Source organism: Phoxinus phoxinus, assembly GCF_949152265.1.
Source record: "Phoxinus phoxinus genome assembly, chromosome: 19".
NCBI classification, from domain to species: Eukaryota; Metazoa; Chordata; class Actinopteri; order Cypriniformes; family Leuciscidae; genus Phoxinus; species Phoxinus phoxinus.
This window is the reverse complement of record NC_136894.1, coordinates 7898365-7914892: the sequence shown is the minus strand read 5'-3', so window position 1 is coordinate 7914892 and position 16528 is coordinate 7898365. Positions and strand designations below refer to the sequence as shown.

The 16528-nt window shown below is 36.9% G+C and overlaps 1 protein-coding gene across 3 annotated transcripts in view; it reads left to right on the top strand.

Annotated features, from left to right (window-relative positions):
• The window catches only part of gabbr2 (gamma-aminobutyric acid (GABA) B receptor, 2), a 209238-nt gene that overhangs the window by 154776 nt on the left and 37934 nt on the right, over nucleotides 1-16528 (top strand). For all 3 annotated transcript variants that reach the window (XM_079590352.1, XM_079590353.1, XM_079590354.1), the window contains 2 exons: nucleotides 384-491; nucleotides 7071-7193. In XM_079590352.1, the coding sequence (XP_079446478.1) occupies nucleotides 384-491; nucleotides 7071-7193 (231 nt within the window). The remainder of the gene's footprint in view (nucleotides 1-383; nucleotides 492-7070; nucleotides 7194-16528) is intronic.

Genomic DNA, 16528 nt, shown 5'->3' with positions numbered 1-16528 from the left:
CCAGCGCAACACTCAATACATCACATAAAACCACATCAAATCTCAACAAAACGAGATGTAGTGACAGTCCTGCCTTATAGATTCTGAGAATTACTTTCCCAGAGGAGCTCTCAATAAAGAACACTAGATCTGAAGATGAAGAGAGGACAAAAAAAAAAACACCTCCAGGAACTTCTACAACTTCCACATAATTCACAACACACCCTGCCAGCCGATTTGCTTTCTGATAGTAGAAGTGGGGTCACTATATTTTTACGGGTTGTATTCTGTGGACTGGTGTTACTGTCTAATCTTGGTTTTTGGGGGTAGCATTCCAGTGCCTAAATTATAAGAACTATTGGTTTGTAACAACCATGTTTTACTTTCACAATTCACGTTTTTAGGTCCGTACATGGATCCTCATTGTGGGTTACACAACAGCGTTTGGCGCCATGTTTGCGAAGACCTGGAGAGTGCACGCCATCTTCAAGAATGTAAAGATGAAGAAGAAGGTGAGAAATAGACTTTCAAAGCATTTCAGTTACAACACAGCACTCTATTTATATCTTACAGTAAACCTCACAAAGCAACATTACAGGCCCAGGTCACACTGGCGCATGACACTAGCGAAAACAATTATGCCGTTTCAAATGATCATTATCATGATCAATGAAAATGATTTAATTATTGATAATATACTGGAAACAGATACACTACCGTTCAAAAGTTTGGGGTCAGTAAATGTTTTTGTTTTTGAAAATGTTCTCGTTCTCACCAATGAATACAAAACAGTAATATTGTGAAATATTATTACAATTTTAAATAGCTGTTTTCTAAATCATATATTTTAAAATGTAATTTATTCCTGTGATGGCAAAGCTGAATTTTCAGCATCATTACTCCAGTCTTCAGTGTCACATGATCCTTCAGAAATCATTCTAATATTCTGATTTTGCTGCTCAAGAAACATTTCCTATTATCATACAATTGTGCTGCTTACTATATAGTGTATATATATTTTTAGACCATGATACATTTTTACAGGATTCTATGATGAATACAAGTTAAAAAGAACAGCATTTATTTGAAATTGAAACTTTTGTAACATTATAAATGTATTTGCTGTTACTTTGTATCAATGTCATGTGCATTGCTGATCAAAACGATTAATTTATTTAAAACAAATCTTACTGACCCCAAACTTTTGGTCATATGGCAGGATTAATTGGGTTCCCGTGTGGCAGAACACACAGGAACTGGTATAATTAGTCATCTACCTCATAATGATCACATTTCACTGCAGTTTTATGGTAAGATTTATATATATATATGTATATATATATTATTATTATTTTTATTAATTATAATACAATAAAAAAACAGAACTTGATGAAATTATACTGCTGTTTATACATGGATGTTGTAATGGAGATGTAGATAATGAGATGGAGAAACAATGAAAGAGAGAGATATTTAAAGAAGGAGAGACAGGTTCCATGCTTAAAGCATCATGGGAAAGCAATGTTGCCACTGGGCTGTCAGCTGTCTCATTTTTTCAACTGCCAAAAAGCTAAAATATAGAAATGCTCTCTTCACTGAAGGTCAGTTTGCTGTCTCCATGCTCAGTTTCCTGACATATCAAGAAGCAGCCGGCACTGCCAGTGCTAACCAATGAATCTCTGATCTCTTCTAAAGAACAATGTCTTCCTGCTCCGCTAGACACGGTCTTCACAAGTCTGCGTGTGAATTTCCTCCGCAAGAAAAAGCATCACACTATGGGGAATAGTGCAGTGGGTTCCTTTAGAACTGTAGCTATACGCACAAGCGCTTCCATGCAGGTCTTTAACACAACAGATTCGTGCATGCACACTGACCTCCTTTCATACGCTCTTTCTCTCCCTGCTCTTGTTTTTCAATGCAGCGTAAGAATGTGGCGAGTGAGGCAGCTGATACTGTATGACAGTGCTGTAAAGGATGGCTAGCCACAGCTCCAGCACCCTGCTGGCCATCTTTATTTATAGAGCTCACAGCCTGCTTCCACTGCAGTCAGAACCAGTGGGATGATTTCAAGCAGAGTATATACAGAAAGAGAGAGCGAGACAGAGGGTGATAAACAATGCTGCGGGTAAACTAGGTAACCGAGAGAACTCATAACTTCAAAGGAATCTTCCTATATTAGTATTATTCATAGGGATGTCCCTAGTTGATCTTAGGTATTGGTATCAGGGCCGAGTCAGCTTTTCTTTTTTTTAACTGATCGGTATTGGCTATCCAAAGCCCGATCCGTTATTTTACGTCAACTGTCAAGCAGGTGTTGTGCAGTAGGTGGCAGTATGCCCCTTCAAGGGATTCGGCAGCCGCCTTTAAAATTAAACGAAGAACCGTAAATGTGCATGCGTGATGCACGAGAACCAGTAAGGTCTGTTTTAACGTGTCACACATGTACGTTCAAGCTTCCGTGTTTAGCATATTTAATCCGCACTTTTGTGAGAAAGTCATTTATTTATTTATTTAACCCTTTCGCATGTAAGTTAAAAAAATTCTAGCTGAGCCCCAAGCGTGAGTTTTTTAAGGCGACGGGTATTTTAGAACTCATCACCTTATTATTTCCATCACCTTATTATTTCCATGGCGTCATGCTTGTCATGTGACACACCATAGCCACAACAGTGCTGTATAATAGATGTATTGCTTTTAATTAGTTTTTCCATTTTATTAAACATATTCACCAACTTGTTAACTATATCATGAACTATCTGATATTCCGATTCTCAAATATGTGTACGTGAGTGTGTTTTGTCGTTTAAAATCCTTTTATAATGATCATGTTCGTTGATCTATGACGTGGGATGGGCGCCGCCATGTTAGTTTGCATTGCAATTCAAAGAATCGGATCAGGAAAATTCATCCACTTCTCCCGAAATACACAAAAGTAATTGACCGGTGAACAGGGAGAAGAATAGAGTAAACTATATTACCTATACAATGTGTATCAGATATGAATAAAACACTTCATCAAATTACAATTATTGCCGCTTCCATAGACATTAGTGTATATTTTACAAACTACAAATGAAACCTAAAATAAACCTTATGTGGTTTAAAACACGGAATAGTTGTCAAATGTCAAGCGCTGAGCATGTCCATCTGTGGCTCAGCTCCAGCTAAAACACGAATTTAGCAGTTGATCACATGATGCACTGAACTTTCAAATCACACGTCAAAGGGTTAATATATATGAGAGCGAGAGAGAGAGAGAGAGAGAGAGAGAGAGAGAGAGAGAGAGAGAGTATCTTATTATTAGATTAAATATAATTACTAAATAATATATAATATTATTACTATAAATGTAATTACTGTAGTAATTGTTATATTGGAATTACCCTGTAGTGATAGATGCCTCTTTTTTACATTTGAGCTCCTGCCCTTGAGAAACTCTCTGCACATCCCTGTATAGATTGAATTGATTTTAATAACTTTAATGTACTTGAGTTCCACTGAACACTTTCAAGTATCGGATCGAGGCTCAGTAAACTGAATATTCAGTGACTGATCAGATCGGAGGCACAAACAAAACTTGATCGGGACATTCCTAATTATTTATATACTGTTGTTTAGTGTTTTATTAACTCTTTCCCCGCCAGCATTTTTTTAATTATTATTTATTGCCAGCCACCACCAGCGGTTCTGATCATTTTCACAAAAAGAACAGTCCCTCTGCTTTTAAACAAACACACACACACACAAAAAAAAACTTTTTATTCTAGCTTCATGATGTCGAAAACATTTCTATTTTAATTATTTTTTATTTTAATTGAGGAACAACAAAAATCCTGTTATCCCTGATAACGGACTTCCAATCAAAGGTTCAGAAGGAGTATGTGATGTAATTCCAGCTTGATACATTGCATGTCAGTTTTTTTTTTTTCCTGGTGTCTTCTCTTCAGTTGCACTTTCACACTCAATTAGCAGTTCTTAACTAGACCCACTGCATATAAATAAATTCAGAGACAGGTAATGCCCAGGCTCAGGGCTTTAATTCCCTCTGGCACTTCAGTGTGCAGGAAGCTGGCAGTGAGCGGACTCCCGCTCCACACAGTGATGGACTGCTGGGCTTTGGCACTCTAAAGCGATGGCTGCTGTCAGGACTGTGTTTTGTGGGTGTGCCATCTCTTTATCAAGCTGAGAAGCAGTCTCACAGTATGTGACTCCGCGGACAGCCCATCGCAAATCAGCCGCCGTTCGATGCGGGTCCGGTGGTCCGAGGGGGTCTGTTACAGTCTCTCCCTCAGGGCGCAGCGAGGGTTAAGTCAATCACCTCTGTGGACCGTGAAGAAACAAAGGGAGATGAAGCAGATACACACACAAACATGGTTTCACAGCACACAGTGATGTTTGCTTTAGCAGTTTCTTTCTTTGTATACATGTTTTTAGTTGATTGTAGGTATATTTATCTTCTCTAAAAATGTGAACTCACCGTCATGTCATTCCAAACCTGGATGATTTTTATTCTGTGCAACACAAAAAAAAGATATTCAGTGTTTTTATGTCCATACAGTGAAAGTCAAAGGAATCCAGTGTTGTTTTGGACCCCACTGACGTTCATTACATGGACAAGAAACGGTTCAAATGTTCTGAAATCCTTCCTCGTTGCATTTTTCATGCAATTATATTGGGACTGAAAACAACAACAACAAAAACGTTATCATGAAGCCATTAAAAAATCCAGAGAGCTGTTATTGAGTCAGTGAGATGAATTGAGAACGAGTCATTCAGATCAATTTATTAAGTGAAAAGATTCAGTTCTAAAGAATTGTTCTTTCATGAATCAGACATTGTTGCTTCTCTCAAGTTGAGCTAGGACGGACAAAATCTTAGTATCATTAATATTTGTTTTTCATATTTTGAATTCTATTCTATTTACATATTTATTTTTTTCACTACATTTTAGTTATAGTGATTTTGTTTTTTATTTATTAGTTTTAGTGTATTTAGTTTTAGTTATTTAAGTGTGTTAAATTAAACTAAATGGAAATGAGAAATGTTTGGCAACTTGCTGAAATAAAATAAAAATATTTTATATTTTATTTTATTTTAGTTAACATTTTTTAAATTATTGTTTTTGGTTTAGTTTTAGTTAACGATAATAACCCTGCTTCAGAAGACTTGATATATAATGCATGAGTTATGGAACACTTTATGATACATTTATTGTGCTTTTACATTATTTTATGAAGCACGAAAGACTGGTGAGTTTACCTACATTTTTAGGTGAACTACCCCTTTAAGCCTTCAATTTCTTTGGTCAATCAGTCTGATTATTCCTCGTTTTTGTTTTTGTTTGTTTTATCTGAATATACAGTTAGAATTATTTTTGGGGGTGCAGAATAAGTTAAAATATTCATTATTGTATGGCATAAACCTACGTACACATCCACATACTGCATAATGCATCATTCAGACTGCATTATGGAACATACAGCGTCACAAATAGATGGCATCAGAGATGTGTGCATCTGTAAATTCAATCAGACACAAGCACATGATGGCCTGCATAAGTTAGACTGAGCACAAACACAATCTGACACTAATGCACCACATGCTCTTGTAGACCTGCAGCAATAATCTTGTACAAGCGGTGAGCAATTTGAACTGTGAATACAAAAGCTTAAACTATTGGGTCTTAAAACGAAGCGTCGTTGGTTTACAAGCTCATGATTAGAGCCATTAAAGGTGAAGTGTGTCATTCTTTCGATGTTAAAGCACTACTACCCTGTTAAATGTGCACAGATGTCTATAAGTAGGCCATGTGTTTGTTTAAAGGGATACTTTAGCAAATTTCTAATTGCAGATGGGGGTGAAAAGTAGTTTTTGGGGAAACTTGTTTGAAACCAGTTATTACTTTTTCCATGTTTTATACCTATGAACTAGACAGAGTCTTCTGAGAATCATTTGCAATTATTTTTTTGAAGGGTATATATACAATTATTGCAAATAGCCATCTTTTTGGCAAAGGCTGTTGACACTAATTCCGCCAGATTAGGCCAGAAAGAATGACAAAAGAAGCCACTCCAGCAACCGGTCAAGTGGTGCGGAGAGTAAGGAATCTCCATTTAGGTTTTGACATAAATTTGAAATTCAAATCCATGTATTACCAATCCTATTCTTCTCCCTTTTCCCATCGCATATCAGCTCAAAGAAGTGATTATACATAGCAAATAAAGAATATATTCCAAAAGTGGAAATAAAGTTCTTATCAGGAATTTAAAAGTCGTGAAATTTATATTAGAAATTTGATTAATTCATTTCAATACATACAATAATATATACTGTTGTTATTTTTGCATACTGTTTTATAATGTACCACAATACACTGAGGTGCAAACTGTATCTTAATTTTTAAGTTCAGGTGCTATTTGTAGCCATAAAAATGTGGTGTGGGGGATTTAGGACTGCCATTCGTATTTGATCCATCATCACCTTCCCGTTTGCTGAGATAAAAGGAGATTTTGTGCAATAAAGTGAAGTTCTATGGTCATATGGCCAAGCATTGCTTTCAGTGATTGTGCTAAGGCATCTTGAAGCATCATGATCCTGTGTTATTTCACATGTCTGGCCATTTAATGAAACCATCAACCTCTGTTTGATTGAAGATAAAGAGCATCCCTTCTGGTAGAATTCAGTATGGCGCTCAATGGTCATAGAGTTGCTCGCCGCCTCCTTGTTTCCCATGACGCAAGGTTTTGGCTATTCGTTACCCATCAAAAGACATCAGATCACATTGAGTTAGCATTTTTATTCTGAATCATGGAAGAATTTGTTCGTTCCCGCCGTCTGAATACAACCAGGCCTCCTCGCGATGACCTTTCTTTTGATTTGGGTTCTGTTCAGGTCAACCACTGTTAAATAGAAGAAAAGAGAAAAAGATCAGACAGGAGCAGCGCTTTCATCCACAAAGGTTCAGAATGCGAGAGAAGATCATGCGTTTGAATTGAGCGAACAGCCCATTGATGGATCCTGCCCATCTCTGCCTCTTTCTCATCCCTTAATCACCTCATCTATTGCTTTTCTTCTTTTTTTCTCTCTTCCAGATTATCAAGGACCAGAAGCTCTTTATCATCGTGGGTGGGATGTTGCTGATTGATTTGTGCATCCTCATATGCTGGCAGATCGTGGATCCCCTGAAGAGAACTGTGGAAGAGTACAGCTTGGAGGCGAGTCCAATTGGTTATTATTAATGTTGTATGTAACGATTCAGCAGAATCCCTCGACCGGGTAGTAATGGTTAATCAATCCCAACTAAATCATAGTCACAGGGAGCTGGGATCACCGGGGAGTACGTAGAGGCCAAGGTTTTATTACCATCTGCGTTATTTTTGGTTCAGGAAGTGAGACGCCCTGCCCCCACATCCACGGCGGTTGGGGACGTAGGCCAGCTGGAATGTGGGACATTGGCACAATTGCTTGGAAAAAAGGCATTTTCACGAGCCCGTCCCATGCTGACACATAAGGGGAAGTGTGTGATTGAGCAGGGCTTCAAAATGGGCTGGACATTTTAAACGTCTGCTTGCTTTAGTCATGTGCATTCATGGACTTGAGTCAGACGCTGTCGCAAATGATTGGACGTGTTTAGCTGAAAGCAAAGCAAAAATAGACAATGTCAGATCTGATTGTGTAGTGGATAGCTATTAAAATTACCTTGGTTTGTGTGTGGTCGTTTTCTTTACTTAAAGGGATAGTTCACCAAAAAATAAAAATTCTCTCATTTTACTCACCCTCATGTCATTCCAAACCCATATGACTTTGTTTAATCTTTGAAACACAAATGAAGATATGTTGAACGAAACTGTCACACTTATTAAGTTTCGTTTGTTCTTAGTTTTTGTTTTCATGGACTTTTGGTTTGTTATTTTCAGTCACATGTGTTTATTTGTCTTAGTTTCCCGCCAGTACACAGTTGTCATGGTCACTCATCAAATCATTACATTTTTTCGTTATCATCTCAGCATCACTGTGTATTTAGTTGCTCTGTTTCAGTTGTCCGTCTATGTTTACGTTTTGTGTGTTTACCCCTGTTTCACACACACACTGTTAAAACTTCTGTCTGTTTCTGTTCCTATAACCAAAACTTTGAAGATCCAAAAAGGTTATTAAGGCATCGTAAAATGAATCCATATGAATTGAGCGTCTTTTAAAATGATACTGCCACTTTATATGATTAACAGATTTAATTTAGGTTTTTATTTACATCTAAACCATGATCGACACACACATACACAGACCTCATTACATACGGTAAACTAAAGCTCAAGCATGTGATGTACGACAACCAATAAGGTTTGTTCTAACGTGTGGCGCTCGCATCAGCTTTCATGTTGACCAAATGTGATGCGCTTGTGTGTTTATATGTGAATAAAAGCCTAAATTAAATCTGTTCATCATATAAATAGATCACATCGACTTGGATTCAACCACTCGATTCATATGGAGTAATTTTACATTGACCTTTTTGGTTCTTCTAAGTTTTTGGCTATCTGGACTTTCATTTGAGGGATATAAACCTCTCAGGTTTCATAAAAAAAAAAAACTTAAATTGGGTTTCGAAGATTACCCTTAAGTTTTAAGGGTTTGGAACGACAAGGATGACTAAGTGGTGACAGATAAAACATTTTTGGGTGAACTATCCCTTTAAATGTATGTTTTTAATGACGTGCAGCTTTCCTTTCCATTTGTCTGTCAATTCCTGTGGTGTATGATCCCTGTTCTTAGTGTGTTAAAGAGTGGAAGGCCTGGCGACTAACAGGCGATGTGGCTGAGTGGACTTTGCCGTCACACCGATGGAATCATGGCCGCCGTCTCCCTAGAGAACTCTCGGCAGGGAGATTAGCGCAGATTGATTGGTGCTAGGAAAAGGCCCATTAACTTTCCCATCACTCTAGGGTGTTTAGACGAGCTTCTCCTTCCTCCTTTCCCCCGTCCTCTACTGTATATGTAGGCCATAAGCATTTCTCAAAGGTCAAAGAATCGGGAATGGACAATGTCTTTGGGCTTCAAGCAAGCCATTTCATAGGCGTTCACATCAACTGCAATTTTAGCAAGAAAGAGTTTAAAAGTCATTAATTTTCAATGAAAGTTGTCCATCTGATGCCAATTCTCGATAGTGACTGCTGGGGATGCAACAAAGTTGAGCAGACAGTGAAGCTTGAATGATTTGTCGCCTGATGTCGTTGAGTTTACTAGGCATGACTATTAGTAACCAGCAGTACAGCAATTGAGCAACTTCTAAGTTGAATCTCTGTCAGTGTGAATGGAACTTTAGGGCTGATGTTATTTGGAAGAATCGCTGCATCACGTTTGGGTCAGGAATAAGCTATCGTTGACTGCTGTAGGACACTGAGTGTGTGTTTATTTAAAATGAATGTCTGTGAGGCTGGAGACAATTACAGTGGACAGTCTGTCAGAGACATGAAACGGAGGAATGTAAACAGATGTGAGTGCAGCGGACAGCATTGATGTGAGCTGCAAACTTCTGTGTTCAGAGCTCTGCTGAAAACCAGCTCAGTTTAGGCTTCCTCTGATCCAGATTAAGTACTCAAACTTTGCAGACATTTGTAAAAAGTCAAAAACTGGGCCATATGTGCTGCATTATGACAAAGAAAAACATGCAGAAGATTTTGAAAGTTTTATACCTGTTTTTTTTTACTAAAATATATGAGGGTGGTTGACATGACATGTCTAAATGTGCCCTGCAGTGTGACATGCTTTACTTCTTCCAGATATTTTAAGCTATCTTTTTCTAATTCATGTCAATTTGTATAGTAGTTGCTATAACCTCATATGAACTGAAAGACATGTAATATTTGAACTTGTATTGTAATATTTAAATATTTAAAATGTATTTCTTACAATGCATCTCTCTGAACTATTTATGAGTGAACAGCTAAAAATGTTTAAAGTGAAATTACAACTTTTATTCTGCAGTGATGCATTAAATTGATCAAAAGTAGCAGTAAAGACATTTATAATGTTACATTAGATTTCTATTTCAAATAAATGCTGTTCTTTTGCACTCTCTATTCTTCAAAGAATCCGAGAAAAAAAAGTGTCACGGTTTCCACAAGCATATTAAACAGCAAAACTGTTTTCACTGAACACTAAAAAAAAACAACGCATTTGAATTTCATATCAAATTTCCATCTGTTTGAATTACACAGTTTTAATATATAAACAAGCTAATAAACGTAATGTGATGCATATTTGCTAGTCGTAAACTAAACAGGTAAGATTTGCATCTATTTGATTTTATTTAAATAATCTTTTTTTTAATGCATTTATTCAAATTGCTTAAGATCAGCATAAATCTGTTCATTGTGAAAACCATTAAAATTATTCAGTTAAAAATAAAAAAAGTATTATCATGGTTCAACTGGTGCTAGCTCTAGACCAAGCAATATTCAATTGGTTAAAATGTTTGACATTGAAACAAATTGGATTTATTAATGATAAATATATAACCTTGTTATTGTGTATTTAAAACACAATCAGTTTATTAGTAGCCTACTGTTACCGTTACCCGTTTCATTTGTGTTTGATAAACTTGGAAGACATTAAGTTTATTACTATAAGTTAAAACGATTTAATCCAAATTGATGGAAATTGTATATGGAATTTAGTTACATAAATCAATTTAATACATAAATCTTAAATGTAGGCCTAAACATTTTTTTTTAGCAAAGACTTGAATAATTTCAGCTTTGCCATCACATTCAATGCAAATTGAAATGACAATTTAAATTGTAACAGTTCACATTGCCGTTTTTACAGAATTTTTGAGCACTTCATTCAAAAACATTCAAAAAAAATCTATAGAACATAAATCTATAGATCTATGAAACATTAAAATATCTGTAAAACTGAACATTTTGTTGAAAATGTTCATGAACATGTTATTTGTCAACTACCCACAAACAGAATACAGCATTGGATTAACTTTGATTGAACCTTAAATAGATTGACAAACAAAATGTTTCTTCTTGTGGATGTTGGTATGTGTTGTAGAATAGAGAGAGAGAGAGAGAGAGAGAGACATAAAGTATGTGCTGAGTGTTTCTCTGGTCTGATGAAGGACAAACTGTGGAGGAGCTGATTAGCATTCAGCAGGTTTCTTCTGCAACACTCACCGTTCTCGCTCCTGTTCTTGTGTCGACGCTGCAGCAAGCGCAGTCTGCCTGCACACACACACACACACACACACTATTGCAGTGTGGCATTGCCATGGCAACAGCCAAGGCTTCTGACACCCATAAACCAGTGCTGTCATTGCTGATCCCCAAGACAAAAATACAGGGAAAGGCTTTGGACAGGCGCTGTAATGACGGATACCTGCAAATGCACACACATGATGACAAGCATGTTGAATTTGTGTGGAGATGTATTTTAAATGAACAAAATGCTAATATTTTGAGTACATTGAGATGCTCCTGTTCTCATAATCCAACGAATGCAACTTTTACTCTAAGAGCGAATTCACTGAACAGTTGTGCCACATTTGAATGCAATATTCCAACACAATAACCCACGTCTTATTCAATTATCACCCATACAGTTTACCAGCCTCAAAATGTGCTGAAATACTGCTGCACTGTGAGTTTTTAAATTAAGCCACTGTCATATTTTTTTTTCAGCACAAACATACCTGCTTTCTATGTAAATTATGCTCATTATAGCATCTTATTTACAAAAGTCACCTGCCGTAATTAAAAGTGAGCGGTTCCTGCCTGTAGAAAGCAGACGGTAAACCGAATACTATTTAATAGAGACATTTCAGTACATTTTCTATCAATCATGGCAGCAGTAATTCATCAAATCATGATGATGGATGAAATGATGGAAAGGAGCATTATACCAGATGTGTTTACAGATTTCGGAACACGCTCATATAATATAAGGGACTCTCTCATGTATTTTCCTAAGTGAAAGTGAGCCGTCTGTCAAATTGTCTGAAGTGTTCCAATGGCAGTTTTTCTTCACTCTCGGTGTCAGACTGAGGACAGGCAGACAGCCGTAAATCACAGGGTCTTTTCATGTGCAAATGCTTATTTTAGGGCAAACCTTTAATACGTGAAATAATTGGCCTAAACTTGTGCGTTTTGATTGTGGATTGATTTCGATGCAGGTCTGGAGTGTGATGGGGTCTGATGTGACTGTACAGCTGGAATGATTCACTTTGTTGGCAGGGAACCAATGCAATGAATAGGCATGTATATTCTAGCATTTTGGGGACATTTGATTGATTTCCATTCATTTTATAGTGAGATAATGTCCTTCTATCTACTAAATTAGTTATTCTTAGTGGTGGATATTTTCATTTATTTAAATGTATAAGAAATGTTATTTATTTTTTATCATTTTTTAAATTGATTTATTTCCATTAATTGCATGCATCCAGCAGCATGCCATATTATTAACTTGGACTTCATTTAAAAAGAAAGTAAAATGTACACATTTTGTAAATGCATACATATTTTGAAAATTTCTCTTGAATCCTTGTGGTTTCATTCACCAAAATGCGTTTTTGCATTTTTATTAAAACATTTTGCATGTTTAATAAGCAGTAACATGTTTGTTGGCTGGTCCCCAAAATGCTGGGGATTTGACATTTCACTATCCACAATGTAGACAAAAAGAAAAGAAAAGAAAAAAAAGAAAGAAAAGAAAATCAACTAATAAACCAACTGAGTTTGTACTTGCATAGACAGGACTGCCAGACAGGTATTTCTGTCTTTATTTATGTTTTTTTCTGCTCTTTTATAACAAGTTACCACATATGCATATTTAAAGCCAATTAACAATGTGGGTGGGCCACTATATGTTTTATAGATCCTTGAACAATATTATTGTACTCACATTTGTTTAAGAATGCCTTAGTAGAGCTATTAATGCAGGGATAAAAGCCATCTGTCCGTGTCATGTTCATGCAGTACAATTGCAGGTGTGTGTGTGTGTGTGTGTGTGTGTGTGTGTGTGTGTGTGTGTGTGTGTGTGTGTTCAGTAATCTGAAAGACATTGTAGGACTCCTTATGTTAAACGGCTGCGGTTTGTGCAGGAATCAATGGCTCAACAAAACAAACTGGGTCATTTAGGACTGGAAAGCCACCCACCTCTCTCCTCCATTGATCAAGTGTGAGGAACAGGAGGGAAAACCTCGCTTTCAGGAGCAGCGGGATCATGTGGACATGGTTATTGTCTGCCGTACACATCAGTCATTTTGACAGGAGTTTGCTGGGGCTCTGTTTATGTGGCCAAATATGTATACAGTATTTGTAGTAGACAAGAGATGATTGATGGGGGTTTATTAAGTGTATATTTAACATAATCTTGAATGAGTCTTTGTTGAATGTCTAATGTGACGGGTTGTTGCGTGCATTTTGGGCCTATGAAATCCAGTTCGCTCCTCATGATCCAAGAAAGTGTCTCTCTCCATCTCACTTAAACCATCCTGTCTTCCCATTGTCTCTTACATTCATGTGGTCTGGATAAGCAGACTCTGTCTCTGGGCTCACTGTTGCTATGCGACTGCTGATTGAGCATAAGGGGGATGCAATTTACCAATTAGAGGCCTTCTAAATTAAAGACAGTGTCAAGGGTTCCTGTACTTAGAAAGAAGCGCTGTCCATCAGGGCCATCTGATGTACGGCTTGTTAAGGGTCTGAGTCCCCTGCAGCTGAATATGATATTGTTTATTCAGCTATTTCAAGAGATTTGGAGCTCTCTGAAGCCCATTTATCATGCACTGACATGCTGATGGGGTAAATGCAGGTCAGTTCGGTCACTTTTGATGTCTAAATGGCAAAACGGAGCCCGGTTTTCCTCAATTCGCCATAGATGTTGAGTATAATTTCATGGATAACTGCATACTGTACTATACCTTTCAAAAGTTTGGGGTCAGTACAATTTTTCATGAACTGAATTTTTGTATTGTTTTATTTTATACTGTTCTCTGAGGTCCACTTACAGTATAATGTTATCAAGATTTAGAAGGCATTTAGAAGTAAATAAGCTATTTTCTGTCCTGTTTTTAACCCTCTCCTTCGAACACTTCATTTTGATAGGCATGCCACATTCAAGACTTGGAAGTAAACGCCCATTGCTATGATTGGGTATTGAGTTCGAAATTCGCGTCCGAAATTTTTGCACTTGAAAAAATAAATACGACCTCACGTTAAAGGATTAGTTCACTTTCAAACAAATTTTTGCTGATAATTACTAATTTACCCCAATGTCATCCAAGATATCCATGTCTTTCCTTTTTCAGTCGAAAATTAAGGTTTTTGAGGAAAACATTCCAGGATTTTTCGACACAGAATGGACTTCAATGGCAACCATCTCTCCCAATGTTCAAAGAAGGTTCAAATGTCCGTCTCAATGCAGCTTCAAAGTCTCGACACGATCCCAGTCAAGAAATAAGGGTCTTATCCAGCGAAACGATAGGTCATTTTCAAAAAAAAAAAAAAAAATATATATATATATATACTTTTTAACCACAAATGCCCGTCTTGACCATCTCTGAGATGCATGTATTACATCATCACGTTGGAAAGGTCACGGGTCAGGTCATCTATCTAAGTTATTTGTCTGTGTAATCCGGTTCAAAAAGGTAGGGAAGTGCGAAAAACTCCATCTTATTTTCTCCTCCAACTTCAAAATTGCCCGACATCTTTGTTTTAATATTATTATTATTATACAAATTATTATAATTTTTTTAGTGACCTTTCCAACGTGATGACTCAATACGTGGCGCATCTCTGAGATGTACAAGACGGGCATTTGTGGTTAAAAAGTGTATATATATTTATTTTTAGATAAATAAATCGGTTCGCTAGATAAGACCCTTATTTCTTGAAAAATCCTGGAATGTTTTCCTCAAAAACCTTAATTTCTTTTCGACTGAAGAAAGAAAGACATGGATATCTTGGATGACATCAGGGTGAGTAAATTATCAGCAAAACATGTTTTTAAAGTGAATAATCCTTTAAGTCAATCACGCTTGCACACTGCCTCCGAAACTTTCGTCCGTCATAAAAACTTTCGTCCGTCATGGATTTTCTGCGTATTTCGTATCCGTAGCAAGCATTTTGAATGATGTTTTGACAATTAAATCACAAATACAAAAAAACGCATACGAAAATTTCAGATCTTTAAGCATATTAAAGTAAGTAAGTACTTGGTGTTACCACAGTTATAATTGACAGGATAACTTGTGGTGTTTCATGTAAACAGAATTATCAATAAATTTGTTCTTATAGGCTATTCATCATTCATACTTTTCGATAAAGTGTAAAACGTGTACATTGTCATTTGCTGTGTCATGTTTTAAATAAATGAAACGTGTTGTAATGTCTCACTGAAGGTTTTATTCAGGATTACAGTGAATGGCTTCATTCAAAACATTAACAAAAGCAGTTCTCCACATACTCTCTTCCGTATCCAATGATCCAAATCATTGACCCAATAAATGCCGAAGCAAAGGAAATAACATCATATCGCAACTATCACAGCTATTCAGATTGACTGCTGCACTACAGCATAAATAGTCAGTACATATCAAACGTTCTGTAACAGACAAAGCAATAGTTCACATGGTAAAAACACTGTTACACACTTGTGTTGCGACATTACTGTCGTATCCAATGCATCATCTTTTATTTTTGTCTCTGAAAAACCTGCGCCGAATGGTGTCTTGTTTAAAGGGACACTAAGTATCTTTTTAGGTATTTTATTATCTAAAATCAATATTTTTATTCATAAATATGTTCTCAATGGTGTACAAATACCTCGGCCAATTATCTGACTTATCCTTATAAATGAAGAATTAATTATCTTTATATACATGGGACGGGTAGGTCCACGGAGGCTTCCATGTAGTTCCGCCATCTTGCAAAACTATAATAGCAGAGAGGGACAAAAAGTACTAAGCCAACGCGTTTCCACAACGCGGTTTCGTTCAGAGCCAGCCGAAACCAGCAGAAACGCAGGTGCAGAGCAGTGAGAGGCGCTTAAACTGCACCGGCAAGTTTAAAAGTCTGGATTGCATTGTTATTATGGACCATACATATGCCAAGCCACAGGAGAAGAAAACATCGTCGCCAAAAAAGTCAAAAATAGAACGGAAAATGCGTGGATTTCCCCCTTTCTGGTCAATGTATTCCTGCCTCTGCTTAATTATAGACGGATCACAAAACTTATCACGGATCCGTGGTTTGATTAAAGTCAATTTTATTTTAAAATGATTACTCACTCACTCTTGAGCGTCTGGCGCGAGTGATTTCAATGTAAAGACGCGTTTATGCGCGTCTAGAGGTCCTGCGGCGCGGTGTTTAGCACGGTAGACGCGAGCCTCATTCTACTCCAGTTTGCACGAATGAGGCGAATTGCTATCACAGATCATGACTTTTCTATCATTTCACTGTAGCTCAGCATCGCGATGTAAAGTTAACGTTATTGCATGATCACAGTTCATATGTGTGGGGAAAGATAAGCTATTAGAGTA